Source organism: Syngnathus floridae, chromosome 17, assembly GCF_059516105.1.
Source record: "Syngnathus floridae isolate MCC-2025c chromosome 17, RoL_Sflo_1.0, whole genome shotgun sequence".
Lineage (NCBI taxonomy): Eukaryota > Metazoa > Chordata > Actinopteri > Syngnathiformes > Syngnathidae > Syngnathus > Syngnathus floridae.
Window position 1 is genome coordinate 5,525,306 of NC_142429.1, and position 25,618 is coordinate 5,550,923.

Below are 25,618 nucleotides of genomic sequence, written 5' to 3' on the forward strand. Positions count from 1 at the left end.
TGGTCGCATCTCACAGCTGACTTTAGTGCACTTAAAGTATGCTCAGCCGTGGAACTTTACCACGGAAGACCAGATGACGTCACGGTGTGCCCTCAAACCCAAAGTACGTCGTGATTGATTTGTCCAACAATGTAGGACCTACATGGCTTCAAATGTCAGGAAAATAAAATACGTGTGTGGGAAGTCACATGAGCGCCAGCCTGCTTGCTTCCGGTATGGTAAAACCGCAGCTACGCCCACCAGAGGCGTCCAAAAAAAATCATCGTGGCACTCTTCCCCGTCGTGCCTCCATCGTGCGTCTTTGTCCCACTCGGACTCCAAAAAAGAAACAGGTGAGGAACCTCAGAGGTTACAAATGACGATATTTCAACTTTGTTCGGCCTGCTTGTTTACCCTCGACGTGCTAAAATATTAACATGGTAACAGAGGGAAATTGATGCGAAAGTGTAATTTAGCTGAAGTTTGACGAGCAAAAAGTCAACTTTATGTAGAGTTTGTCTTTGATTTTTAGCCTGGATGGGGTTGGCCAATGTTGTCGCTGACGTCATGGTATGACTCGGACTTTTCCAGTCGGTCTAATTGATCTGTCAACCGGATTCTAAATCGACTTTTTATATCAGTGATACTTCCGCTTCCTGGGTCCTATCTGTGAAATCATAATAAATTAAATGAATTGAATCCTTTCGTTAAGTTACCAACCCGGAAGATGGCACAAACACGCTGATCAGGTTTGTGCGTGAACGGGTGGTAAAGCTTGTCATGTTGGAAAAGTTGAAGTGAATTCAGACGTCACGTGAATACTTGTAAGGTCACTGTTAATCGGAGTGGTTTGCAGCAGGAGGAATGTTTTTGTCTGACTTAATTCAGTGCAGCTTGTGAGGCAGCGGTCGCCCTGTTATTGGTTTCTGTTTGTCAGGTAATGTTAGGCTCCGCCCCTTTACTGCCTCTTAGACGTTATTGATTAATTGATTTGATCGGTTTGATTTGTGTTTGTCTCTCGTCTGAACTTGATGAGTGGTCGTCACGTTTGATATATTTAGAATGAACTTTAGTCATCTGATTTCCTTTTCTTGTACATTATTGTTTATCTGGCGGTGGAGGGGTGTGTCTGTTGAAAGTTCAAGTGCCAAAGTCATTGGGCCACTCCTTCATCTTCACCACAGTTGACCTGTGTATCTGTGTGCACTAACCTCGCCACATTCCTGTTTACGCCCAAGACATACACCAAAGCCATTTCTAATGAATACAGAGCCAGCCTGGTCAATGTCTTGACCGAAAACTTTCTGAAACCGCGTGTATGGTCTCAGGACACATGACATCACGACTGATTGCATAACAGAATTGCCTAGCAACTTTCCAGGGTCCTCATGACTGATGGCATACTCAGGCCCTTTGCCCGTCTCGTTCAGGTTCTGAGTGCGGGCTGTTATTGTCATGATGTCCAAGAAGTCCGCAAATCGCCCATGCGAGCCGGACGTCCAGGTGGACGCGTCCATCATCCGGATCCCGCCTCACCACTATATCCACGTGCTGGACCAGAACACCAACATTGCCCGTGTCGAGATTGGCCCGCAAACGTACTACCGCCAGGACAATGAAAGGTGAGAGGGCATGCCCGTGTGCCGACATCCCTCAGTTTTGCTCACGCCATGTGACTCTTGTAGGGTTCTGTTCGCGCCCGTGCGCATGATCATGGTGCCCCCGCGCCACTACTGCGTGGTGCTCAACCCGGTGGCGTGCGACGACAACGGCCGCGTTCTGTTCGATGCCTCCGGCCAGGCTAAGCTCAGGCACGCTGACCTGGACATCCGCCTCACCAGGGATCCCTTCCCGCTTCACCCTGGCGAGGAGATCCAGCAGGTGAGTTGGATGTCCAATTGGTCAAATGCTTCTATGTGAAATTGTCTGTCAGGTTTATTTTACTGACATATGTACTATAAAGTAAAGAGAAAAGAATCAGCAAACAGAAAACACAATGAGACAAGAATATTAATTCAAATGCTCGCGAGGAGTGCAGTACAGATAGCTTATAACAATCTCACTACACTAAATATCTGTATGCACTCCTGCTCTTTTTATTAGGATTTGTCCTACCCACAATGTGAGACATAAGGGAGGGGGGAAAGCATGTGGGCTTTGTCTCGTAAGCAAAAATAAAACACAAGGTGTTACATACTTATATGGCAATATCGGCAAAACAATTTAAGCGATCAGCATCTCTCTTTGTCTCTGTGATCAAAACAGGTAACGTGATGTTCGCTTGCCGTTCCATCTGAGAGTGTGAGACAGCAGTGTTGTTTCTGGGAAGTGTCTCGGTAGATGTTCTCTTTTTACTGAGTTGTCAGTTGCGTAGCTGCATCTTGCCTGACCCACCCATTCTCTTCTGTTGCACAACATAAAAATCACAAGGCCAAACAGCAAGCATGTATTGCAGTAATATTGCGGTAAAGCATTGATTAGAGAACGAATGATAACATATATATACATTTTTCTAACATTATCAAATCCAAAGCTACCTGATTTGTTTGCTTTTTTTTTTTTTTCTTCTTCAGGACGTAACCCCCCTGCAGGTGGTTTACCCCAACACGGCGCTCCGTCTGCAGGCGCTGCTCGACTTCCTGGACGGCGGAGAAAAGCGCGTGGCGGGAGACGAGTGGCTCTTTGAGGGACCCGGTGAGCGCTTTTGGGAAACCCCCCACAGACTCAAGACTGAGGAGCTCGCCAAACAAAACGCAGACATAATTGTTGAAGTTCAAATCGGGGTCGGGAAAAAAATGGTTGTTTTCTTTGTCTTCCTTGTCAGGCACGTACATCCCGAGGAAGGAGGTGGTTGTCCTGGAGACCATCAAAGCCACGGTGATCGGCGAGAACCAGGCCATAAGACTGCGAGCGCGCAAAGAGGGCGTTGACCGCGGGGGAGTGCTCCGGGTTACGGGTGGGACACGCCTCCTTTCTTTTATCTCACTTCCTGTTTGTTTGTGGTGGCTGGAAACTTCCAAGCCTGACCTGGCACCCGTCTTACGTTCAGGTGAGGAGTGGCTGGTGAGCAAGGTGGGCGCGTACCTGCCGGGCGCCCACGAGGAGGTCATCGACATCGTCAACGCCTTCATCCTGACGGACAAGGTGCGCTTTTCCTGCGCTTGTCGAGTTCAAACTTGAAGCTGACGGTGTGACCTACGCCCCCTCAGAAAGCGCTACACGTGCGCGCACTTCGACCTTTCCGCGACGCGGGAGGTCACGACCGACGCACGGGAGAAGAGTGGCTGGTGACCCTGGAGGACCGCGAAGCTCATGTGCCGTCGGTGGCGGAGGAAGTGGTGGGCGTGGTCAACGTTACTACGCTCAGCTCGCGCCAGTATTGCGTCATTTTGGACCCAGTCGGACCCGACAGGAAACCTCAGCTGGGCCAGAAGAGGGTGGTCAAGGTGAGTCTCATTTTTGCATATTCTGAGAGAACTGAAAATCCAAAAGACATTTTTCTTTTTAATTCAACTTTATACGTCTGTTGTGTGAGCTACTCTATCTATAATTTCATTTGTGCAATTTGAGAATTTTGAAAGCACTTGCTTTTCCATGTTGTCCACCAGGGGGAGCGCTCCTTCTTCCTGCAGCCAGGTGAGCATCTGGAGCAAGGAATTCAGGACGTGTTCGTCTTGTCTGAAGAGGAGGGCCTCGTCCTGCGCGCCATTGAGGCCTTCACCGACACCCAGGAGGTGAGCCCGCACCCTGCTGGAGGGCCCGCTGTTGCTCCGGGCCCATCTGCCACCTTGTCCAATGCTCAAAGTGGCCATGTTGTGTTTGTAGGACCCCATCTCGATTGTTTTGCCTCAAAGGCAAAAGCGTAAACATTCTGCTGAGGTATTTTGTGGGAAAACAAAATAATTATCTAAGAGCAACATGTGGGTGATTTCCTGTCTGAGGTGTACCTCCCCATCACACCCCCTTGTCCCCCCCTCCCTCCCGCATGTCACATGATTCTCCTCCTCACCATTTTCCATCCCGCTTCTCCAGCGCTCCCCCTTTTCCTCCTCGCCCCGTCCCCCTTCCCCACGCACGAGCTCGCTAACCCTGGTCTCCGCCCTCCTGCCCCGTTCTCTCTGCCAGCGCGAGGAGGCGGAGTCCGACGAAGAGGAAGAAGTCGAGCGAAGCAAGCGTCGCCGTCACGGCGCCGTGGTCCGACGCCCCGGCGACCGCTGGATGCTGCGAGGCCCCATCGAGTACGTGCCCCCCTCCCAGGTGGAGGTGGTACTTAAGCGCCAGGCCATCCCGCTGGATGAGCATGAGGGAATCTATGTCAGGGACATCAAGACCGGAAAGGTAACAACCCAACGAATTCATTCATCGATTTATCAAGTGAATTGATCACGATTGTGATAATCAGTAATTAGTTGAGAGATTTTATATCCGTCTGGCAATAATCGCTCGGGGTGCGCAAAATCATTCGGAATAAATGTCAAGATTTTGAAAAGGTGCATAGCATATAGTTTGGCTCATGCCTCATTGCGTGTTAGGTGCGCGCCGTGATCGGCCAGACTTACATGCTGACCCAGGATGAGGAGCTGTGGTCTAAGGAACTCCCTGCCAACGTGGAGGACTTACTGGCGTCCCCCCGAGACCCTCTGGCCGACCGCTCCAACAGGAGGAACCTGACTGAGGATCTGGGGGGCAAAAAGCGGGACAAGACCCTGGTGGTCTCTTTCCGGGTCCCACACAACGCCGCTGTCCAGGTTTATGACTACCGGGCCAAGAAGGCCCGCGTGGTCTTCGGGCCCGAGCGAGTCATGCTGGGCCCTGACGAGCAGTTCACCGTCCTGTCGCTGTCCGGCGACAGGCCCAAACGCGGCAACGTCATTAAAGCCATCTGCCTCCTGCTCGGACCCGACTTCTTCACCGACATCATCACCATCGAGACCGCCGACCACGCCAGGCTGCAGCTGCAGCTCTCCTACAACTGGTGTGTGTGCCGCAAGAAGGGTGTGCGTGAGCGTGTGTAACGTCCCGCCGTCGTCCCCTCAGGCACTTTGACGTGAAGCCGCCTGTGGACGCCGCGGAGGCCGCCACCCTCTTCTCGGTGCCAGACTTTGTGGGTGACGCCTGCAAGGCCATCGCGTCACGGGTTCGAGGCGCTGTCGCCTCCGTGCAGTTTGACGACTTCCACAAGGTTTGCTGACTCCTTTCTGTCTCTAACACCAATACAACATTTTTACACCTCTTATTCCCTCGGCAGAACTCCAACCGCATCATCTACTCGGCCGTGTTCGGCTTCGACGAGAAGCTGGCTGTGCGGCCCAGTCTCCGCTTCCACCAGAACCGACTAGTCATCAGCAGCGTCGACATCCAATCGGTGGAACCCGTCGACCAGCGCACGCGCGACGCCCTGCAGAAAAGCGTCCAACTAGCCATCGAGATCACCACCAACTCGCAAGAGGCTGCCGCCAGGTGACCAAAATCACCCGGTTTAAGAATGTCAACCTGTTCAGTGGACCTTCTGCCTTCTTAACAACTTAATTCTGGTCGGCAACACCCGCAGGCACGAAGCTGAGCGTCTTGAGCAGGAAGCTCGCGGGAAGCTGGAGCGGCAGAGGATTACTGACCAGGCGGAGGCCGAGCGGGCCAGGAAGGAGCTCCTGGAGCTGGAGGCCCTCAGGTGACTTACTCGCAGCCTTCACGGCCGCCCGTCCGCGTCCTCATATTCATCTGTCTGCATTGTGTCTCAGCGCCGCCGTGGAGAGCACCGGTGCCGCCAAGGCCGAAGCCCAGTCCCGAGCCGAGGCGGCCCGCATCCAGGGCGAGGCGGCCGTCCACGAGGCTAAGCTGAAGGCCGAGGCTCAGCGCATCGCGGCCGTACGTCGCCGCCAACATGTCACGGGCTCAGAACGTGAGCTTCCCGCTCAGAATCACTTGTGCTTTGCAGGAGGCGGAGCTTGAGCGGCTGGCCAAGGCTCGCCAGCAGGAGCTGGGCTACAAGAAGCAGATGGACCTGCTGGAAGTGGAGAAGCAGGAAAAGCTGACGAACATCCAGAGCGAGCACTTCCGCCAGCTCGTCACCAGCCTGGGCAGCGACACTATCGCCGAGCTGGCGCGCGCCGGACCCGAGCTGCAGGTACGGCCGATGAGGCGTTGTCAAATCATGAATGGTTATCTTGCTCAGCCATCTGTCACATGACCTCACCGCTCGTCTCTTGCCTAGGTGAAAATGCTGCAGGCGCTTGGCCTCAAGTCCACGCTGATCACGGACGGCTCCTCCCCCATCAACCTCTTCACCACCGCCAACGGCCTGCTGGGGGCGCTGCCGTCAGCTGCGCAATGATGCTACAGTGACCAGAGAAGTGGAAACGCACCAGAGCAAAATCATATCATCGCTAAACAAAAATTGCTCACATATACCGAAGGAGACGAAGGAGAAGGCCATCTGCACGTGTATAGGCACTGCTTGCACATGTCTGTCTTTTTAAAGGAAATAAATCCTATGCAAAATAAATCCTCCTGCGTTTTATTTGATTTTGTAAAATATATTTCTAAAGTTTTTTCTCCCTTCCTCAGGATTATCATGCTTGCTGATGAGCTGATCATTTGAGTCAGGTGTGTTGGAAGGGTTGCCGAGTTAGCATACTCGCCTCACAGTTCAGAGGTCATGAGTTGGTGCTTTCTATTCAAATCAGCAGGAGGAGGAGGAGCTAAAGAGGTCCATTACATCAAGTATTTTCCTCGGTGTTCCATCCGGACGTTCCTCCTCCTCCTCCATCTTGTTTTTTTGGTTTTTCCAAATTGTTTCATTTCATCCGGTCGACTCATCTCAGCCATTTTGTTAGTGCCTCTTTCTCTCTACTGCCCCCACTTAGACAGCCCCCCCCCACACACACACAGACTCGACGGCACACACACACACACTCTGAATAATTTATTGGAGTGATGTGGAACTACCGAGTGGATGTCGTGTCTGCATCTCGCTTGCATCTCGCTCGCCTCTCTGTCCCAGAATGACGGTTGCTGTGGCAACACGCTTTGGCGCTTGCGATTCCCTGAAGTTTAATCTCATAATCATCAATAATAATGAGATTTGATCAGCAGTCACATGTAAAGAGAGCTTTATTTTAAAATCTTATAAATCTGTGCATGCATTGATAGACATCCCATAATAGTCGTGAAGCAGCTGAGTGGGCGGTACAAAAGAGAATAGAAATAGAAAAATACAAAGGTCACATGTTAGAAAATAAAAGTAGTGCAAACGGTGTTGCCGTGGACGCGTTTGAACATTCAAAAGATTCTCCAGATAAAAATGTGAGCAAATCAAAATGAAGCATTTTCTTCATTTGATCAAAGCAAGACCAAGTCTTGCTAAAAACAGTTTTGGTCATCGAAAACGGCCGTGTTAGTTTCAAGTCGGAGCTTGTGTCAACAATTTTGTGGCAGATGGAAACAAAACCAAACTTTCATGATTGAAAATAGGGAGTTCATCAAAAATAACATCTCAAGATCAGAATGTAAACAAATCAACGTAAGAAGCCATAAGAAGTTTAATCCAAACATTTTTGGTCACTAATACTGAAAATGGTCACGTTAGCGTCAAGTCTGTAAACAATCGTGCGGCAGGCAAACTCGTTGATCGGAATATGATTTTCATGCGCGCGCAAGATCAAACTGCGCCCGGGTTAGCTCGGTGGCGCGAGTGAGTGGTTAGCATAGTGTTTATTAGTAAACCAGCATGCTAATTAGGAGTATAACGATTAATTGATTAATCAATTAACAAATTATTCAACAACTATTTTGATAATCGATTAACCATTTAGACCTTGTTTTTTTCCAAAGTGGAAAAGTGGCAGTTTCCTTGTAAATGTTCGTTTATTTTGTGAGTCGTCTGTGAAAGCAGACTGATTGTGTTCTTTCAAAATAATCTGCTTTTACGTTGGAAAACAATGATTAAGATTTTTGCCACAATTTTAATGGATGTTACAGTACAAACCAGGAACTGAATCAGAATCAATTTATGTTTGTGCTTTTTCTGCACGTTTGAAATGATGTTTTTGAAGAAAAGGATGGTAAACAAATGCATTTATCGGATTTATCTTTTAGTCGAAAATAAATACTCGAAGGATTAATCGATGATCAAAATTATTGTTAATTGCTACGCTTATTTACACAGTGCTACTGAAAAGAGGCCATGTGGCAAAGGTCGGAAGCATGCAGCGTTACAAGAGTCCTCCGTGACCCAAGCGTGTCCGCCAACATGTGACGAGCGGTCGCCATGGTGACGGATGGCACAAATAGGCGGAAGGAAGGTTTGTAAACATTCAAATGCGAAAAATGCTTGTTCGGGTTGCTTTCGTTGGTCATGCAGAAGACGTTCTCCGCCGCTAACATCGAGGGATGCTGTGGGTCTCCATGGCAACAAGGGTTACCGTGGCGGAGGTAGAACATCAGGCACATGCTCGTCGTGCAGGAACTGGAAGTCGGCGCTGGAGGTTTCCCGGGTGGAAGGGGGCACCGGCTCGTTATCCCGATTTTAAAATCACTGTGGAAATTAAACAAAACAAAATGTCTCGTTCTGTGGGTGAAATTCTGAGCCTCAGGAGCATCTTACATTCGCGGTTGAGCGCGATGGCCGCTGCGATGATGGCGATGCCCCCCAAGATGGCCACCACGGACAGAATCATGGCGTTGCGGCCCAAACGACGGGCGCCGTCCACGTTCCCCTGCTGCAGGCTGTTGCGACACCGCTGATCAGATTTAAGAGATTTACCTGAGACTTGAGACAAGTCTCGTAACATGCCAGCACCCACCATGACGGAGAAGGTAAGGGCTACGATGTTGATGGGCCACAGAGGGCAGAAGCAGGACAGGATGGCCAGCATCAGGTAGTCGGGCGGTTTGGACCCATGGGCCGGACCCTCTGGCACGGCGCTGGGCCGGCGGCCAATGGACGGGCGCGGAGAGTTGAGCGACGGTCTCGGGGAATTGGGTGCCACTGAACCAGATCGGCTGCCTGAACGAGGACGCCCGTTGGCGTGACCCCCTTTGGACGGGCTGGACGGGGATGTGGCTGTCAGGGCGCAGGGTGCGGCAGGACCCACGCCGTTACCTGGGGGGGAGGGGGGGGGGGAGTGTCAGCGTTTCTCATCAGAAACCAAGCGGGGGGCGTTGGCTTACCAGTCTCACCGTTCACTGCCAGGTGGTCCGTGGATCCTGTTGCAGGGGGTGGGGCTTGTTGGACACCGTCGCCCGGTTGGCACGTAACTGCCGGGCGCTCGTCCTCTCCATCTCCCAGACGCTGTGACTCGTCCATGTTACTCAAGGGGCGGGGCCTAACAGATGCAAATGGTCAGCTGGGAAGAAGAAAGATAGGCTTTACTGTGATCTTGAATTGTGTCATCTCAATGCCTCGCCCTAAATAAACTCCGAACAATGCAGAAGATTTATCCGCAGCCAATATTAAGTGCTGCGATACGGATTTGACGGTAACGACGGCCAGCTGGCAAGAAGTTGGAACACAATTCATTCTGACTGAACGAACCGACTGACGGATGATTCGCTTCTGACGTGGAATCGAGTGCAGGTTCGATTCCTTGTCATTGACGACAAATAACTTCATCTTCTTCATCTTTTTCCTCACGATGAAGGCAATGCCAGGCAGACGCAACAAACGCTACCTGGTGGCGGCTCCTTGCCTCATCTGTGATCTCACCACCAACCACACCACATTTTATTCTGAAAAGCCATCAAGGCGCAGAATGAATCAACCACACCTCACATTTGGACACCAAAAGAACGTTATTTACTTTAAACCCTGTCCACACACGCGCGCCAGACCGATGGTGCATGTGTGTCTGTGTGAGTGTGTGGTGCAGTTGAATGTGTGATGCCCCACTTAGGTGATTGCACACAAGTCCACACAAAACCGTGGACTTGAAACATGAAACACACTCAAATGAACACACACACACAGTTCTTACCTGCTCTAACAAACCGGGAGCTGCAGAGTGTTCATCTTTTTGTGAGCAGAAGAAAAAGCTGTGATCCACTGATTGTCAATAACAACAATGATCAATAATTATTTCCATTAATCATGATAATTATCATTGTTTTCATGTAGAAAGATGGTGAAATGGAGTCCAAATGCTGGAAGGGCTGTTGAGGATGATGAAGACAATGAAGACTCACTCTACTGCAGCTTGACTGCAACAACTGCAAGGGAGGGGAGGGTGTGTGTATATATATATATATGTGTGTGAATGTGTGTGTGTGTCAGTGTGTGCGCGTGTGTAAGAGGGTCGTCTCTAATTGTGTAAACGTCAAGAGATTGACAGTGTCAGCCACGTTTGCCGTAATCATCCTTAATCCCGTTTACTAAATATTAAGCAAGGGAAGAATGTTACGTTTGCATGAGGACACGCCCCCTTCTCACAAGGTAACATGCGAACATACGACACATGGGTCTTATTTTGAAGGGCCGGTCGATGACTTCCGGCCTCTTAGTGCGCAACTCCTGTAGTGTTTAAAGCGGCGTCACAACAATGCACCAACACTGCTTCAGTTCGACGCCTCCCACTTGGTTTCTATCCAACACACTCGGCTTCGATTATTTATAGCAAAAGGGGGAGAACATCTTTCTTGGTCCTAGTTGTTCACTCAGCCTGGAACCACCTTCACAGTCGACTCATACCGCAAGCCTCGTTTGCTGAATTTCTTGATAGTGCTTCTGCTCTGACGTGTAACATTTTTCTTGGTACAAATGTTCTTTCTGGTGTGATGTACCGACTGCTGATTTTCGTTGTGCTTGCATGACGTACAATTTGGGCAGATAACGTCGACAAACCGAGTAGACTTGGCTGCAGAGCGCAGCTCAAGGCGTTGCTCAATGTGGGGTGGACCGTAACGTTTGACTCCGCCCACACCGGAAAAGACAGCTCGAAAGCGCCAAGTTGAAGTTATTAGCTCCAAATTATGCTTATGTTTATGCTTATGCTTATAAATTATGGAAACGATGAGCCACACGGGACCCGACACCCCTGCAGTGACTCTGAAAATGTTCACTTTTGAAGATGCACAGGAGTCGCTGACTGTGTCCATTCCTGAGGTAAAACTCCCAGAAGACTGCAACAGGGTTCGCAAGCGAGGCAGTTGTGCGGCTTTTACTTAAATAGAGCCAGATTATAAAGCACACGTTGTTTGCTTGCTTGCTTATCGTCACTTATTATGTTTTAATATCTGGTAACATCTGAAATGTCCCATTTTGCTCATGGTTCTCTAACGCACCTCGTATCGAGGGAAAACCACAAAGTGATACAGAGACTTTTAACATGTTATTTTATTTTTTTACATAAAACATAACAACTGAAAATATATTCCCATTTTAAGCATCACGATTCTTCTGGGATCATTTTTAACAGGTTCTAGACGCACAGTATGGCATGTACGTGTGGCCTTGTGCGGTGGTGTTGGCTCAGTACATCTGGAGCAGAAGAGTTGATGTAAAGGACAAGACTGTGCTGGAGGTGAGGCTGGTTGACCTGTACGACGACGACGATGATGATGACATCTTTGCGTCCACAGCTGGGCGCAGGCGTGAGTCTCCCAGGCGTGTTGGCATCCCGCTGCGGTGCCAAAGTCTTCTTGTCCGACGACGCCGACACGCCGGAGTGCCTGCAGAACTGCAGACGGAGCTGTGAGGCTAACGGTCTGCATGACGTGGTCACCTTGCCTCTCACTTGGGGGGAAGTCTCACCCCAACTGATCAAGCTTCCGCCCCTCGACTTAATCGTGGCGTCCGATGTTTTCTACGAGCCACGAGGTAACCCGCTTGATTAACTTGTACCGCCTCTTTCCCTCCTTCCACTTGTGTCTCAAACAACTTGTTTCAGATTTTGAAGACATTCTGGTCACTGTGGCTTTTCTTCTGCGAAAGAACCCCAAGGCTCAGTTTTGGGTGACATACCAAGAACGAAGGTGCGTCTGCCCCCTTTTTCTTCTTCCTGCTCTCCGTGACATCATGTGTTTACACATCTTACAGTGCAGACTGGAGCATTGAGGCGCTGCTACACAAGTGGAACCTGGCCTGCGTGGATGTTGATCTTGATACGTTTGACGCCAACAAATCTGAGCTGGCGGGATCCAATCTTCCAGGGAACCACACCATTCAGATGATGATTATGACGCTCAAGACAGACAAGGACACGTGAAAGGCCATGTTTTTCCTCTGAACATACAGTGACATTTGGTTTTCATCTATGTGGCTTTAGTGGACATGATGGAGACGACGAGCAAGCAGAAGTGTCGGTCAAATGCAAAATGTCATGAATTAAACATTGATATTAAAATCACGTTTGTGACATACAAGCTGACATGCAACATTAGGGGGAGCATGGAACCCACCAATGTGTGGAGTAAACAGAGTGGCAATTTTTTTTTCCTTTTTCCACACACGCACATTCACACCGTCACATGCGGGAAGCGATTCCCACAGAGTGGCAAACTTGTTCGAACACATTTGCAAGTATATTCGATTTTTTAAGCTAGGGGCGCTAACGAGCAACGCGTAAGAATACGCCGATGACGAAGAAGAAGTCGTTCCCCACCCACAATGCATCTGTGCGTTTCCAGCATCATTCCTGTGGAAACTAAGATGGCGGACCGGCGACGAAGGAGGAGGCGCGCGTCCCAGGACAGCGACGACGATGACGAGGAGTCCGCTTCGGGCTCGGAGAGTCGTGAGTCGGGGTCCCAGACGAGCAAGACCCGAAGCGCCAGAGAGCCGGAACCGGTGGAAACCGCTTCCGTTCGCGTCGAGGCGAAGGAGGAAGCGCAGTCCGAGTGTGTGAGTGCTTTTAGCTTCATGCTAATGTTAGCGCGCCCGCCAGGCGGCTTCCTTGCGACAAATGTCGTCATGGCGAGACAAAAGGCTTCTTTCAACTTCAGTTCTTGTTTTCCGAGAAACCGCCGTCGTTAGGGAGTTGACGTGAAGATGTCGAACGTGTCCATGAAGCACAGCGCTAGGGGTGCAACATTGAGCTTACTTTTAGGACTTGGCTCCAGTTCCTTGCGAGTGACGTAACTTTGTTTAGTGTTTCTTTTCAATCCGTTGTTTTTTATGAACTTCTTTCCAAGATTCAGCGTAATTAGTCTGCTTCGGCCACAAGTTTAAGTCGGTAGGACGTTAATGGTCTCACGGAGCGCTTATGAAAGGACTCTAAGGATTATTAAGGAATAAATTGTGGCACAGGACCTTTAAACATGTCTTTGTTATTTTGGCGTGAACGTTTGTTTGTTTCCTCTTTTGCAGGAAAGTGAAGATGGAGTAGGAGAAGGTAAGTTCTCATTGGTCATTAATTTGTGCTCCACTTTGCACTTGGGTGCTTGACACAACTTGCACTCTCCAGCCGTCCTCTCCGACTACGACAGCGCAGATCCTGAAGAAAATGCCTCCCACTCTGAGGTAAAGGCGCCACACTGATCCTGTCGCGAGCTCGACTCTGGGGAAATGTTAACTTGGTCTTGGCGTAGGGAGCGGAGGAGGAAGAGGACGCGGACGGATACAGTGACGAAGAAGCTCAGGTGGCGGCGGCGGCAGCCGGTCACGCCACACTCGTCACTACGTCTGAACCGGCCCTGGGAGAGGATGAAGGAGACAGTGAAGAGAGGAGTAAAGAGGAGGAGTCGGAGGAAAAAGGGAAGTCTGCAGGAGAGCGGCAGAGCGGCGATGGTCAGGTTAGCGGCGCCCTCGCTTCACTCGTTTTTATACCGCACGTCATCTTTGGTTTGACATTTAGTGGACTTGATGCATGAAGCATTTCTGTGTTCAGCAGGGCGGGAATAGTCAAGTAACAGTATGATCACCCGGAACAAAAATGTGTTGCTTTCACGGTCTTGCAATTACAATTTTAAATTGTTCGGTGGCATCTGTGCTGCCATTTGGGCAATCCGGCAGAAATGCTTCCTGTTACACTCGCTCACTTCAAGTGACCCGCAGGAGTCGACCGTGGACCCGGAGACCAAAGCGGGAGGGCAATCGGGCCAGCAGCTGGATGACGACGAGGACCGCAAGAATCCGGCTTACATCCCCAGGAAGGGGCTCTTCTTCGAGCATGATGTCAGAGGCCACACCCAGGAGGAGGAGAGGTATTGGCGTCTCGCTTGGTCAGCTCTGTTGGGCAACGGCGTCTCACAGTATGCTCTTTTGCCCCGTCCAGGCCCAAAGGCCGGAACCGGAAGCTGTGGAAGGACGAAGGGCGCTGGGAGCACGACAAGTTCCGTGAGGAGGAACAAGCGCCCAAGAGTCGTGAGGAGCTCATCGCCAGCTATGGCTACGACATCCGCAACGGCGAACGGGGCTTCATGCATCGCCGACAACGGTAAAACCAGCACAACCCCCTTTTCTGAAAGATTTTTGGGGTGGGGGGAGCTTTTCTTTGGGGGCCCTGTTTTAGTCTAGTTTGTGTGCACAGGTCATCGGTGTCCCCCAACCGAGAGCAGCGATGGCGTGAGGGCGGAGAGCGACCAGTGCGCTCCTGGCAGAGCAATCGGGGAGGAAGAGGCAGCGGTCCTGCCCGGGGCGTTCCGCCGCATCACGCATCTCCTGCCTCCGTCTCGCTTGCACCGGGCCAGCGCAGCAACGCCTCCCGTGGCCGCCCCTCCCACTTCCCTTCACAGCAGCCCCAATACGGCGTGAGCGAATCGCACGCTCCTCAGCTTCACGCCAGAGAAAGAGCGGGTCCTAAAGCCCTGCCCGAGTCGCTGGCCGACAGGGGAGGACGCAGTGGCGGGGTGAAGGTGACCGATGACCCCCCCGTTAGCCAGGATTCCCGGCTCCCGAGTAGCGGGACGCCATCCGTTCAGCACGCGCCGTATCGGAGCACGTCGTCGAAAACACAGCCCCTGGAACAACGAGGGGGCCCCCCCTCTGCCCAACCGTCCCACGTGTCGCCAACCCCTCGGGAAGCTTCGCCTCCCGCTGAGCGACCCGTCGAGAGAAAGTCGTACTCGCTGGCCCGCAGGAGTCGCTCTCGACCGACCGAGCTGGGCAGCAAGCAGAGTTCGGTGGAGACGCCCGCAGCAGCGGGGGCGAAGAGCCCGACGGGGGCAGGGGGAGCCGTGGCTGAGATAGACCAGGACGTGGCTCGGTTGAGTCTGGTGTCGGGACAGACGTGGAACCGGAGCCCTGCCTCCTACGTTCATGCGGAGATAAGAGGTGAGACGGGACACAACACTTTCTTTTTTTTTTTTCTTTTCTCAAGGTGGTGTGCTACTGCTTTGTTTGTTGTCGTCCGCAGGCCTGAGCGGCGGCTTGCATGTCCCCGGCGGGCCAGCGGCATTCTCGGCTTTGGATGAGATGTCGGGCAGCTCCAACCGAGCCAAGCGTTATTCGTCCCAGAGGCAGAGGGGCGTTACAGAGGCACCACCGCTACACATGGGTGTCATGGAGAGCCACTACTACGAGCCCAGTTAGGATTGATCTTTTCTCTTCGTTCCTCTTCATTGTAATTTGAGTTGCTAACAAAATGAATTGCTGGTGTTGTTTTTTAGTAACCTACCAGGGACCAATTTACACGCACAGCGACGGGCCGGCCCCCATGACGCCTCAAGGCATGCTGGTCCAGCCCGAGATGCACATCCCCCATCCAGGTAGATCTTCAATACAAATGCGCTCAACCATGTTTAATATTTTTTGTAATGCTTTTTATGTGTGTCACCACCTCAGGTCTCCATCCCCACCAATCAGGAGGCCCCATCACAAACCCCGCACTCTACGGAGGCCCCCCTGTACCTCTATCACCAGGGCAACCGCAGCAACTTCTGCCACCGCCACCACCTTTCTACCCACCGCCAGGAGTCATGACCTTTCCTTACCCCACCATGTACCCGAGCCCTCAGGTACGGCGAGAAAGGGCACACCGTCTCAAAACGGCGCATCGTTGCCGACATGAAACTAAAGATGTGCCGCCGATATAAAACTTACAATGTGCCTCCCGTGCTTAGGGTCAAACGCAGGTGACGTACGGGGGCGTGACCTATTACGACACGATGCAGCAGCAGGCGCAACCCAAACCTTCGCCGCCCCGCCGCACATCCCAACCTGTGACCGTTAAGCCCCCCCCTCCCGAAGTGCCCTTCGCCTCCGAGTGACCCGCGCTGCCCCCTTCCGGACCGGGTGCACACAAAAGCAGGTGAGCTCATTTTAGCTCAGGTGACAGTTCAAGCAATATTTCCACACAAATTAACTTATCCTTGTCGTCCTAATTGTTTTTGTTTGTCAAGTCCGACTGGAGCTTCAGTCCGTCTGGATGGGCGAGTCATGTGACCGTCAGCCCCTTCCAGCGTGTGTCTCCGGACGGCGGTGGCCTTCCCTTCCTCGGAAGTCATGCGATCGCGTTCCCCAAATGGCCGTAAGCCTGCCCGTGATGTTCCGGGCAAGAGTAAAATTGTGGACAAAATAGTTTGGAAGGTTCCGGTCCATTTGAGTTTGTGGAAACATGGCGAGGAAAAAAAAAAAAGTCAAGATGGCAATGTAGTCATTTGTTGTTTGTTGGTCACAGGAGAGTCTACACTTTAATTTTGAACTGTTGCAACTGTAGTTCTTTCGTTTATTTTTTCATTTCCTTTCTGAAGTATTTTTCTATGTTTGTTGTATTTTGTCTTTAAGCAGTGAAACGTGACCCCCAATAAAACCACTTTTCACCATCGCCTCCTGAAGCGCTGCGCTTGACCAGCTTGAAGTTGATGAACTGAGCTGTCAAACATGGCAGAACCTTGAATGTTCTCAGCAGGTTGGACAAGTACATTTTGAAACCTTTATCATTGAAGAGCAAATCAATAAATACAAAAAAGGAACTTTTGTCCTGATGCCCAGCACACTGGTCACTATCAAATACTTTATTGGCTAATGCAGCTAAAGTTTTAAAAATGCTAATTGGCAGAACCTGGACTTACAATTGGGCTGTAGGCAGACGGCAGCCATCTTGTGTTGCCACCGTTAATGACTATAGGGTAGCTAGGGCGCGATTCGTAACACAGCTGCACGTCAGTCACGTGCCAGCGCCAAAGCTTACAGCGCCAAAGCTTACAGCGCCGTCGCGCTTGTCGTGCGCTTTGTGGTGTGTGTGAGTGCGAGCGTGTTTCTTGAGCGTGTCTCCGTCACTGAATGTGCGTCGACACACAATGCACCTGTACGGCCGCTCGCCCGTGTGAATGCGCACGTGCCGCCGCAGGTTTCCCCGCTGGCTGAAGCTCTTGGGGCAGAAGGTGCAGCGGTGCGGCCGCTCGCCCGTGTGCGTGCGCACATGCCGCCGCAGATCGGCCGACTGTGCGAAGGATTTGCAGCACCAGTTGCAGGCGTATGTTTTGCGTTTTTGGTCCAGGTGGAGGCGCAGCCGGGCTGCCTGAGCGAAGACCTCACCGCAGCGGGGACACTCGTACACGATGGCGCCTGGTGCCACTGTACCCCCAAACTGGCCTTCAAAAAACAACAGTCAGGAAATATTGGCAGACAAATTTTTTAGCTTTTCAAATAATTTTGCCTTCATTGGCGGTCGCTCATCTCGGCTCGATGGATATTACCATTTCTTTCCGCTTGCTGTTGCTCCTTCGCCACGCTGACATCAGTCCTTCCTTCAGAAATGCTCACGTGCACGCTGGCCACGGCCAACTCTGCACAATTTTTGCGAGACGTGACCTTCAACTCATCCTGTTCCAGTTTGATGACAGGAGGGGGCGGAGCCTCCTCTCTGAGTGGCGGGGCTGGAGCGACAAGCACTTTGGGTAAGGCCTCGTCTGGGCGGGGGGCCCCTGTACGCTTGGACGTGCTCACCGGGGGCGTTTGGATGTGATTGGGGGCACACACTTGCTCCAGGTCACAAGCAACAAGACGTGTGCTGGAGCCTGAAAGCACAGAAGAAAAAAAACTGCAGAAAATTGTGACTTTCAAAACTGACATTCTTCCAAGAGAAGTTCAAACTCAGCCAGTGAAGGGAGATCAGAAATGGGAGTCATGCCAACTGGAAACGTTTGAGGGAGGACTGACAGGCTGACTCCAAAATACATTATGCCAAAATAATCCAACTGAGATGTAACAATGGTGTGTTCATTGTTTCAAAGTGCTCTTTTGAAAGGAGAAGCTTGCGATGAGTAAGGTGCCTAAGATAAGCAAGGAAAGTGATGGATGGATTTGACAACAGCATCAAAATACGGATCCAATTGCAAATGACGTCATGTCAGAATGTAACAACATGAGTAGGTCACGTGCAGCCTGCTTGTAAACAAGACTTTAGGAAAGCGTTTCAAGATACATTTGAGCCGTGCCTGCAAATCTCTGGGAAAGACTAAAGCGCTGCTCCCATCATGGGCTTATTGCGCGCTCGTTTTCTTTACCAGGAGGCTGGGGCCGGGCCCGAAGCTCGTCGTCAGGCGGCCTCAGGAAATCGCCGAGCTGCCGCCGCAGGCTCTCGTTCTCCAGTCGCGTTCGTAGCGTCTCTTCCCGGTACTCGCTGACCGCGTCCTCCACTACGTCCACGATGTCCCGCAGCACTTGCATGAGCCGCTCCGTCAGGTAGCCGCTCAGCACGTCAGCTTTGCTCGAGTATCCGATTTTGCTCATCTTTCTTGACTTGAATTGAAGCGTTCGTCGGAGCGGAAACAAACACTTGACACACCGGAAATCGTCTCTTCCAAACGCGTTCACAATATTCCTGTCTGACATTTACCGAACAAAACAAACAAGTTTTGATGATATTAATCAAGCACGAGTCAAACGGTTACCAACCAAAAAAGCAAATAATAAGCGTCGACGAAGGAAGCAGGTGGTTGCAGTTCTTTCCTTTTTCTACTGGGTAGCAGCAAAGATGACTCCAGCTGCCTCGACATTTTCAGATAAAACAAAAATTGTAAAAAGGTGACTCAGCGCCACAAAAAATATTTGTACACGTCAACATTTGTACTTTTGAATGTATATTTGAACCGGAAGGAAGACCCTGCCTTATATGAGAATTGGCCAATGAGTGGTCGAATAAGTGCTGAGGGGCGTGTCCCAGGATGACACCGGCTTGCGATAGCATTGTTTCACAATGTTTGCCTCTGCTGCTGCTAGCGCAATTAGCTTCTACCTACTCGCCATGCAGGTGCATTAAACGTGAGCATCCTAAGTGTCATTAGAGTAGACATGTAGCTACGTTTGCTATGTTTCGACGTCTTATCAAGGAATTAGCCCGTCCGCTACATTTCAGTTCCGCTGAGAAGCGAAAGAGCCCACAAAGCATTAGCTCCTTGTTAGCTTGCTAAGTTAGCGACGCTTGCTGAAACTAAGGAAGGAAGGAATGAACCACAAGAGCAAGAAGAGGATTAAAGAGGCCAAACGGAGTGCCAGGCCGGAGTTGAAGGACTCTTTAGACTGGATCAAGCACGCTTATCATGACACTTTCAACGTGTCGCACAGCTCTGTCAAGGTAACTGGCAATTAGAACGCGAGGCTCAGCTAAAGGCTAACAGTCACGCTGACGCTCTTTCGAGAATCTTCTCAAGAATCTTCCTCAACGTCATCACACAACCCAACGAACACTTGTTCATCTCTAACAGTACTAGTACTATAATATCATCTGTGCAATCACAAGCATGCACACAGACGATGAAGTCAGCGCCAAGAGCACTGTAGGCTCGTCCAAATGCGCGAAGGTTGAAAGTGTGCTTTTGTCCACGTTTGTCGCCACAGGACAATGTGGAACGAGTGGACGCGCAACGTCTGAGTCCCGAACAGTTCATCGAGCGCTTCGAGAGGCCCTACAAGCCCGTGGTACTGCTCCACTGTCAGGAGTCGTGGCCCGCGCGGCAAAAATGGACCTTGGAGCGGCTCAAGCGCAAGTACCGCAACCAGAAGTTCAAATGCGGTGAAGACAACGACGGCTATTCGGTTAAGATGAAGATGAAGTACTACGTGGATTACTTGGAGAGCACGCGCGACGACAGCCCGCTGTACATCTTCGACAGTAGCTACGGCGAGCACGCCAAACGACGAAAACTGCTGCAAGACTACCAGGTGCCCGTCTTCTTCACAGACGACCTCTTTCAGTTCGCTGGAGAGAAGCGGCGGCCGCCCTACAGGCGAGTGGCCCTTTCAGGACCTTTTGTACCATAGTGCCTGCTGTGTTGATGTTATTTAATCAATTTATAAATGTACTGTCATCAGGTGGTTTGTGATGGGCCCTGCTCGCTCCGGCACCGGCATCCACATCGACCCTCTGGGCACCAGCGCCTGGAACGCGCTGGTCCAGGGCCATAAGAGGTGGTGCTTGTTCCCTACCAACACACCCCGAGACCTCATCAAGGTCACACGTGAGGACGGAGGCAACCAGCAGGACGAGGCCATCACCTGGTTTAACGTGGTCTACCCTCGCACGCAGCAGCCCGGCTGGCCTCCAGAGTTCCGACCGCTCGAGATCCTGCAGAGACCCGGAGAGACCGTCTTTGTGCCGGGTCAGTGGGAACTCAAATGATCATTTTAGTCACCACGTAGTTGAGCACACACGAGCTGTAAATCAAGCGGGCAAAAGTTCCAAGCCACATTTTGTGGTTATTTTATTCTAACCTTTGATATTCGTTAATTGGTCTCGTGTATTGATGTTGTGGTTGTCATGGTAACAGGCGGCTGGTGGCACGTGGTGCTCAACCTGGACACGACCATCGCCGTCACGCAGAACTTTGCCAGCACCACCAACTTCCCCATCGTGTGGCATAAAACTGTACGAGGGCGCCCCAAGCTGTCCAGGAAGTGGTACCGGTAAGAAGCGTGCCGTTTCCACAATGACATCATCACTGATTGGCTCCGGACGAGAAAGATTATTTTCATGTCCGACCACTGGTTGGGTCATGTGACCTGGTTGAGGCGTTATGTTAACAAAGATGTTGGTTTTGCGTGTGTGCCGGTAAGGATTCTGAAGCAGGAGCGACCCGACCTGGCGGCGCTGGCAGACAGAGTGGACCTGCAGGAGTCGACGGGCATCGCGTCTGACAGCTCCAGCGATTCATCCTCATCCTCGTCGAGCTCGTCCGACTCGGACTCCGACGTGCGTTACGCTGATGTTGCTCGCTCGCTTCTTCCTTCAGGCACTGATGCTTTTCCAACGGTGTGCCCGCAGGCCGAGTCGTGTTCGGAAGGCGATGCGGCGTCCCACCGCAGGAAGAAGAGACGCACGTGCGGCACAACGGCTAACGGGGACGCCCGTGGTCACGATGACTGCCTCAGTAAAGAGAGGAGCTCATCGCGATGATGACACAATCGACGCACCTTCTTTTTTTTGTTTTTAATTTTGACCGTAAAGATGTCCAGGAAGCACATGTGCCTTGTCAAACATCATTTGTGTTGATCAATAAAATGTTTTGTAAGGTTGAAATGGCACTGAGTGACGTCACTGTCAGGCTGCGGCGCTGTACACTCGGGTGTGATTTATTTATTTATTTATTGGGGTGGGGGGTCACTCAAGCTTGATTAAACAAAATGCGTTTCCTCACAATGGCAACAGAATTTTCTTGTATGTGACTATAGTCTTAGCTGGTTCATCTGGTAAAGGTGGAGGATTTCAGGGAAGGGCAAAGAGCTTTATTTTTATTTTGAAACGGGACCGGACGTGTGTGCCAGGGGGCGTTTCCTGACGCTTAACGCGGGATTACAAAAGAGAGCGCGTCGCAGGTGCGTGCGCGCCCCCGCCCTCCCGTCCGTCAGTCCGTCATGGACCGTCAAGTGGAGCTGGAATTGGAGCCTAAAGTCTTCGTGTTCACCGCGCTCGCTCTCCTGGTGGCCGCCGCCGTCCTTTTTCGCCGTTGCAAGGCCGGCTCTGTCGCCTCCTCCCCAACTGCCGCCTCCACCTCCTCCGCAGCCACCTGCGCAGACGACGGACCTCCGTCCAGGCGGTCTGGTGATGATCAGCATCAGGTTGTCCCTCTTTTCCAATTGAATCAATCACGCGGATAGTTTCACTTTAAAATCTCAGCAAGATGTGACCAAGTAATCGATTAACAAATGACCTTAACCTCCCCTTATTTTTACTCGTCCTGTTTTAATTCGTTAATCGCCTTGGCAAGATAAGACTTGAAATAAATCTCCCACGCGGAAACATGCGACAACTCGGCACGCGCTGTGTTGCCTTAATTGAACTTTGACTAGTTCGTAGTTAAATTTGGAGTGAAATTGTACACTGGGCGAGGTGACGTCGGATGTATCAAAGGTGTGCTGACGGCTCACCTGTAAACTTTTAAATGATATTGGACAAAACATGCAATATTTCATCATGTTTGTTGAATACACAGCAAGCAACCTGGACACTCGAGTCAATTCAGCTGGTGAAGTGTATTGCGAAAGTCGCTTTCAAATGAATTCACCTTTCACCTCTTCGCTTATTCAATTGTTTAGATTATTGTCTATTTTTTTTCCTTTTGACTTAATAATGTCCACAAATTAATTTCCTAAACCAAGTATCCTCGTTTTGTTTGAGTTTGATGTGACTTTTCATCCTATTGTTTGGCGCCCCCTAGAGTCCACAGCGCCTTTAGCATCTGCTTGTCTCGCTTAATGGCTTGGCTCATGACGACTTTTGCATTGTGGCGTTTGGATGGGGGGGGGGGGGGGGGGGTCTGTCAGCTTGCAGTGTTGTGGCTGCCATATGTTGAAGACGTCACGTGTCACAATGTCAGCAGCAGGCTGTGGCAGCTTGTCAAGCACTTACCTGACCTGCAAGTGACAAGATGGACAGTTTGAACACTCCTCATTTAAGGACCTTTAAATGCACTGCGTGTTTGAACAGTGTTTCGGTTTGTTTTGGTTTTTCATCAAAATTGAATCAAAATACATGTGCTGAGACCGACCTTTTGATCTTTGGTCTTTCTAGGCTGTCCCAGAACCCAAAGCAGATACAGCAAAAGAACCAGAAGCTGTCCAAGAGTCTACAGAAACTGCCTCTGCAACAGAAGACAGCCTCCCTGAACCAGTTTGTAGATCAGAACCTGTTTCAGAACCAGAATGTGTTCTCAAAGGAGCGTCGATGCCAGACACACTTGTAGAACCACCACAGAGACTTAAAGTCTTAGAACCTTCACCCGACTCTGACAACAAATCTGGTGAAGAAAGAGTGTCTGAACCCAAGCCAGTTTTAGCATCTCATTCAAGTTCAGAAACTGCCACTCAACCAGAACCCATTGCAAGACCTGAACCAGAACCAAAACCTGCACATGAAACACTTTTGGCACCAGAACCAGTTCCTGAAACTGCTGCTGAGCCAGAACCTGTACGTGAAACACTTCTACTTCCTCAAAGTGCTCCTCAGCCAGAACCTGTACGTGAAACACCTTTAGCACCAGAACAAGTTCCTGAAACTGCTACTCAGCCAGAACCTGTACGTGAAACACTTTTAGCACCAGAACCAGTTCCTGAAACTGCTACTCAGCCAGAACCTGTACGTGAAACACTATTAGCACCAGAAGCGGTTCCTGAAACTGCTACTCAGCCAGAACCTGTACGTGAAACACTTTTAGCACCAGAACCAGTTCTTGAAACTGCTACTCAGCCAGAACCTGTCATAGAAACACATAATGTTCTCGAATCTTCAGTAAAACCTCTACTGGACCAACTTTCAGATGCAGAGCCCTCTGACCCAAAACCAAAAGCAGTACTCCTAGTTTCTGAACCAGTATCACTAGCTCAGGTCATTCCAGAAGTAGAACCAGCTCCAAAGCCAGTGTCAGAGCTACAGTCTGAATCAGAACCTAAAGAGGTCTTGCAGGTTGTGACGGAAAAGGTTCTGGTCCCACTGGACGAGTCTGTGTTGGCAACACTCTCAAGATCTGACCAGGAGAAGCCTCCAACCCCCGAAGCTAATGCAGCATCGGAGCTCAATGGTAAGAAGGCTCACACGATAGTAGAAGTCTGAGCAACATTTCTCACGTGTGAGTTGTTGTCGTCCGACTTCCACTCAGTGAGGGAATCAAACAATTGGAGCAGTCGAATGCAGCTTATGAGCATGTGCGTGTCCTCCTCGATCGTTGCTTCCCAGAAAACCATAAGCTCTCATTCTGGCAGGCCAAAGAATTAGTCGGCTGTAATTCAATTAAGAGATTCATCTGCTAGCTTGCCGTGTCACGCCTCATCTGGACGGCTTACAAGAAAATATCCCGCTTGTGTTGCAGCTGCGGCGGCGGATGACGACGACAAAGTGACGTTCACGCCCGGGAAGAAAGCAAGCAAGTTTGAGACGCTGATGACCAAAGAGGAGATGGAGGAGGAGCAAAGGTCAGCGAGTAGGAACCTGAAAAGTCAGATGAAATGTAATTTGTTTTGAAGGCTTTTTTTGTCATATCAACTCGTTCACTGCCATTGACGATTACAACCGCTAAAGATCCATTTGGTGGTGAAGTGGGGAAAAAAAACCCACATTTCTATCTCACGCTTGTTCTGATTAGGGTCAGTTCAAGTTGAGCTGGAATCTCATCCATCTTGCGTGAGAAGGCAAACTACAATCTCGTGGCGCATACAAAGACACAATTATTCACATTCTGCACACTGCATTGCCTCACTGGTGAGGAACTTAAACGTTGCCTGCACAAGTCGGGCCAGTCGACCACTTCCAAAGAGAGCAACAAGAAATAATGAACTTTCAAGTTCTAGTTCTGTGCCTCGAAAAAAAAATTCATTCATTTTTTTTTTCTTTCAGCTAATCCGTGACTTCGAGAAAACTGAACGGAAGACGAGTCAACTAAAGCATGTGATGATTTTGAAATGCTGAAAGTGGATTCAATAGGGGGAAAAATAGAAAATAAAATTACTTTATGCAAACATGTAGAAAGTTTAATTACTCCCTGTCCTCTATCGATCCAAGTTTTGGAAAAAAAAATGTTCGGGATGAACATTTAAGATCTTTCGGAATCAAAAAAGACAAATGGAAGCAAATATCTCTTGTTGATGTTTTGAAGGTCATTGACACACTTTGCAATCCCTCATTGGTTAATGAAAACTTGTATCCATCCATCCATCCATCCATCCATCCATCCATCCATCCATCCATCCATCCATCCATCCATCCATCCATCCATCTGTTTGTCCATCCATCCGTTTGTCCATCCATCCATTCGTCCATCCATCATGTTCTCCCAGGGTGCAACAGGAGCAGCTGGCAGCTATTTTCATGCTCCTGAGGGAGAACGCAGAAGCTCTGGGTGAGGTGACGGAGGGCGACATGGAGGAGCAGCTCAAACTCTACTCGCTGTGACCACGTCGAAAAAAGTCATTGGAGGTCGTTGGAAGCCATGTGACCCCCCCCCCCCCCCCCACACACACACACACACACACTCAAAAAATGAAATTAGCCACAGTTGGTTCAGGATTTCACAATAGGGACGCAGCGGAAAGTTTTTGACGCAGGGGCCAAGAAGCCAAATAGTTTTTTTCTTCTGTAATAAAATCTCCAACCAAAAGTTGGACTTCCTTTTCTTGGGTTAGTTTTGTCATGTGATCGTTAACATTAAAGTGCAACTGCAAAACATTTGTGAAGAGGCGAAATATTTTCTCCCAACATCTGTTCTAAGACTGCTTCCCACACAGATGTGCGTATCTTTTCGGATTTTTGCCGGCCTTGAGGGATCAGCCTGTTGCGCA

The 25,618-nt window shown here is 50.4% G+C and overlaps 7 protein-coding genes across 14 annotated transcripts; 5 read left to right on the forward strand and 2 right to left on the reverse strand.

Moving 5' to 3' along the window:
- The first annotated feature begins 164 nt into the window (after positions 1–164).
- On the forward strand, positions 165–6,481 carry mvp (major vault protein). Of its 2 annotated transcripts, XM_088357720.1 has the most exons (17): positions 165–332; positions 1,410–1,601; positions 1,665–1,860; positions 2,553–2,673; positions 2,804–2,935; positions 3,029–3,123; positions 3,189–3,425; positions 3,588–3,713; positions 3,805–3,858; positions 4,105–4,317; positions 4,512–4,954; positions 5,017–5,161; positions 5,228–5,439; positions 5,531–5,647; positions 5,718–5,844; positions 5,915–6,103; positions 6,191–6,481. In XM_088357720.1, the coding sequence occupies exons 2-17, from the start codon at positions 1,435–1,437 to the stop codon at positions 6,308–6,310; spliced, it is 2,694 nt and encodes an 897-aa protein (XP_088213846.1). In that variant the 5' UTR covers positions 165–332; positions 1,410–1,434; the 3' UTR covers positions 6,311–6,481. The 2 variants fall into 2 exon arrangements, with proteins under 2 accessions (XP_088213846.1, XP_088213847.1); XM_088357721.1 differs by lacking the exon at positions 3,805–3,858.
- Positions 6,482–7,071: 590 nt separating this feature from the next.
- On the reverse strand, positions 7,072–10,359 carry LOC148383892 (proline-rich transmembrane protein 2). Of its 4 annotated transcripts, none has more exons than XM_088358714.1 (5): positions 9,951–10,359; positions 9,157–9,323; positions 8,781–9,079; positions 8,582–8,703; positions 7,072–8,512 (listed from the first exon to the last, which is right to left on the reverse strand). In XM_088358714.1, exons 2-5 carry the CDS (start codon positions 9,281–9,283, stop codon positions 8,146–8,148), a joined length of 915 nt encoding a protein of 304 aa, XP_088214840.1. In that variant the 5' UTR covers positions 9,284–9,323; positions 9,951–10,359; the 3' UTR covers positions 7,072–8,145. The 4 variants fall into 4 exon arrangements, with proteins under 4 accessions (XP_088214840.1, XP_088214838.1, XP_088214837.1 ...); XM_088358712.1 differs by having other exon boundaries at positions 9,148–9,302; positions 9,951–10,347; XM_088358711.1 differs by having other exon boundaries at positions 9,148–9,323; positions 9,951–10,340.
- Positions 10,360–10,455: 96 nt separating this feature from the next.
- Positions 10,456–12,317, forward strand: mettl23 (methyltransferase 23, arginine). 2 transcript variants are annotated; one of them, XM_088358939.1, is made up of 6 exons: positions 10,456–10,708; positions 10,799–11,074; positions 11,388–11,492; positions 11,551–11,788; positions 11,859–11,943; positions 12,008–12,317. In XM_088358939.1, exons 2-6 carry the CDS (start codon positions 10,973–10,975, stop codon positions 12,174–12,176), a joined length of 699 nt encoding a protein of 232 aa, XP_088215065.1. In that variant the 5' UTR covers positions 10,456–10,708; positions 10,799–10,972; the 3' UTR covers positions 12,177–12,317. The 2 variants fall into 2 exon arrangements, with proteins under 2 accessions (XP_088215065.1, XP_088215064.1); XM_088358938.1 differs by having other exon boundaries at positions 10,456–11,074.
- A 266-nt stretch (positions 12,318–12,583) lies between these two features.
- On the forward strand, positions 12,584–16,673 carry casc3 (casc3 exon junction complex subunit). Its single transcript, XM_088358931.1, has 12 exons — positions 12,584–12,811; positions 13,277–13,301; positions 13,374–13,429; positions 13,498–13,701; positions 13,964–14,112; positions 14,184–14,345; positions 14,439–15,181; positions 15,264–15,434; positions 15,517–15,615; positions 15,692–15,864; positions 15,970–16,157; positions 16,249–16,673. The coding sequence occupies exons 1-11, from the start codon at positions 12,620–12,622 to the stop codon at positions 16,114–16,116; spliced, it is 2,121 nt and encodes a 706-aa protein (XP_088215057.1). The 5' UTR covers positions 12,584–12,619; the 3' UTR covers positions 16,117–16,157; positions 16,249–16,673.
- A 149-nt stretch (positions 16,674–16,822) lies between these two features.
- Positions 16,823–18,678, reverse strand: LOC148383895 (uncharacterized). Its single transcript, XM_088358937.1, has 3 exons — positions 18,358–18,678; positions 17,548–17,868; positions 16,823–17,443 (listed from the first exon to the last, which is right to left on the reverse strand). The coding sequence occupies exons 1-3, from the start codon at positions 18,581–18,583 to the stop codon at positions 17,016–17,018; spliced, it is 975 nt and encodes a 324-aa protein (XP_088215063.1). The 5' UTR covers positions 18,584–18,678; the 3' UTR covers positions 16,823–17,015.
- A 324-nt stretch (positions 18,679–19,002) lies between these two features.
- On the forward strand, positions 19,003–21,368 carry jmjd6 (jumonji domain containing 6, arginine demethylase and lysine hydroxylase). Its single transcript, XM_088358936.1, has 6 exons — positions 19,003–19,427; positions 19,691–20,079; positions 20,165–20,451; positions 20,620–20,755; positions 20,906–21,041; positions 21,114–21,368. The coding sequence occupies exons 1-6, from the start codon at positions 19,299–19,301 to the stop codon at positions 21,243–21,245; spliced, it is 1,209 nt and encodes a 402-aa protein (XP_088215062.1). The 5' UTR covers positions 19,003–19,298; the 3' UTR covers positions 21,246–21,368.
- Positions 21,369–21,646: 278 nt separating this feature from the next.
- Positions 21,647–25,508, forward strand: LOC148383897 (uncharacterized). 3 transcript variants are annotated; one of them, XM_088358932.1, is made up of 4 exons: positions 21,647–21,907; positions 22,860–23,865; positions 24,154–24,256; positions 25,118–25,508. In XM_088358932.1, the coding sequence occupies exons 1-4, from the start codon at positions 21,704–21,706 to the stop codon at positions 25,230–25,232; spliced, it is 1,428 nt and encodes a 475-aa protein (XP_088215058.1). In that variant the 5' UTR covers positions 21,647–21,703; the 3' UTR covers positions 25,233–25,508. The 3 variants fall into 3 exon arrangements, with proteins under 3 accessions (XP_088215058.1, XP_088215059.1, XP_088215061.1); XM_088358933.1 differs by lacking the exon at positions 25,118–25,508 and adding an exon at positions 24,678–24,799 and having other exon boundaries at positions 21,649–21,907; positions 24,154–24,291; XM_088358935.1 differs by lacking the exon at positions 25,118–25,508 and adding an exon at positions 24,678–24,799 and having other exon boundaries at positions 21,651–21,907.
- Positions 25,509–25,618: the final 110 nt, after the last annotated feature.

Bases quoted from the DNA above. Each gene is read 5' to 3' on its own strand.
- mettl23 (XM_088358938.1), top strand. From the start codon at position 10,973: ATGGAAACGATGAGCCACACGGGACCCGACACCCCTGCAGTGACTCTG. The intron at 11,493-11,550 runs GTGAGGCTGGTT...TTGCGTCCACAG, and splicing joins AGGACAAGACTGTGCTGGAG to CTGGGCGCAGGCGTGAGTCT. The intron at 11,789-11,858 runs GTAACCCGCTTG...AACTTGTTTCAG, and splicing joins TGTTTTCTACGAGCCACGAG to ATTTTGAAGACATTCTGGTC.
- casc3 (XM_088358931.1), top strand. From the start codon at position 12,620: ATGGCGGACCGGCGACGAAGGAGGAGGCGCGCGTCCCAGGACAGCGAC. The intron at 13,430-13,497 runs GTAAAGGCGCCA...GTCTTGGCGTAG, and splicing joins AAAATGCCTCCCACTCTGAG to GGAGCGGAGGAGGAAGAGGA. The intron at 15,616-15,691 runs GTAGATCTTCAA...TCACCACCTCAG, and splicing joins GATGCACATCCCCCATCCAG to GTCTCCATCCCCACCAATCA.
- LOC148383897 (XM_088358932.1), top strand. From the start codon at position 21,704: ATGGACCGTCAAGTGGAGCTGGAATTGGAGCCTAAAGTCTTCGTGTTC. The intron at 23,866-24,153 runs GTAAGAAGGCTC...CTTGTGTTGCAG, and splicing joins TGCAGCATCGGAGCTCAATG to CTGCGGCGGCGGATGACGAC. The intron at 24,257-25,117 runs GTCAGCGAGTAG...ATGTTCTCCCAG, and splicing joins GAGATGGAGGAGGAGCAAAG to GGTGCAACAGGAGCAGCTGG.
- LOC148383892 (XM_088358712.1), bottom strand. From the start codon at position 9,283: ATGGACGAGTCACAGCGTCTGGGAGATGGAGAGGACGAGCGCCCGGCA. The intron at 9,080-9,147 runs GTAAGCCAACGC...CCTCCCCCCCAG, and splicing joins GGCAGTGAACGGTGAGACTG to GTAACGGCGTGGGTCCTGCC. The intron at 8,704-8,780 runs GTGGGTGCTGGC...GTGTCGCAACAG, and splicing joins CCCTTACCTTCTCCGTCATG to CCTGCAGCAGGGGAACGTGG.
- LOC148383895 (XM_088358937.1), bottom strand. From the start codon at position 18,583: ATGAGCAAAATCGGATACTCGAGCAAAGCTGACGTGCTGAGCGGCTAC. The intron at 17,869-18,357 runs GTAAAGAAAACG...CTGTGCTTTCAG, and splicing joins GGCCCGGCCCCAGCCTCCTG to GCTCCAGCACACGTCTTGTT. The intron at 17,444-17,547 runs GTAATATCCATC...TGTTTTTTGAAG, and splicing joins ACAGCAAGCGGAAAGAAATG to GCCAGTTTGGGGGTACAGTG.
- jmjd6 (XM_088358936.1), top strand. From the start codon at position 19,299: ATGAACCACAAGAGCAAGAAGAGGATTAAAGAGGCCAAACGGAGTGCC. The intron at 20,080-20,164 runs GCGAGTGGCCCT...TACTGTCATCAG, and splicing joins AAGCGGCGGCCGCCCTACAG to GTGGTTTGTGATGGGCCCTG. The intron at 21,042-21,113 runs GTGCGTTACGCT...GTGTGCCCGCAG, and splicing joins CGTCCGACTCGGACTCCGAC to GCCGAGTCGTGTTCGGAAGG.
- mvp (XM_088357720.1), top strand. From the start codon at position 1,435: ATGATGTCCAAGAAGTCCGCAAATCGCCCATGCGAGCCGGACGTCCAG. The intron at 3,426-3,587 runs GTGAGTCTCATT...GTTGTCCACCAG, and splicing joins GCCAGAAGAGGGTGGTCAAG to GGGGAGCGCTCCTTCTTCCT. The intron at 3,859-4,104 runs GTATTTTGTGGG...TCTCTCTGCCAG, and splicing joins AGCGTAAACATTCTGCTGAG to CGCGAGGAGGCGGAGTCCGA.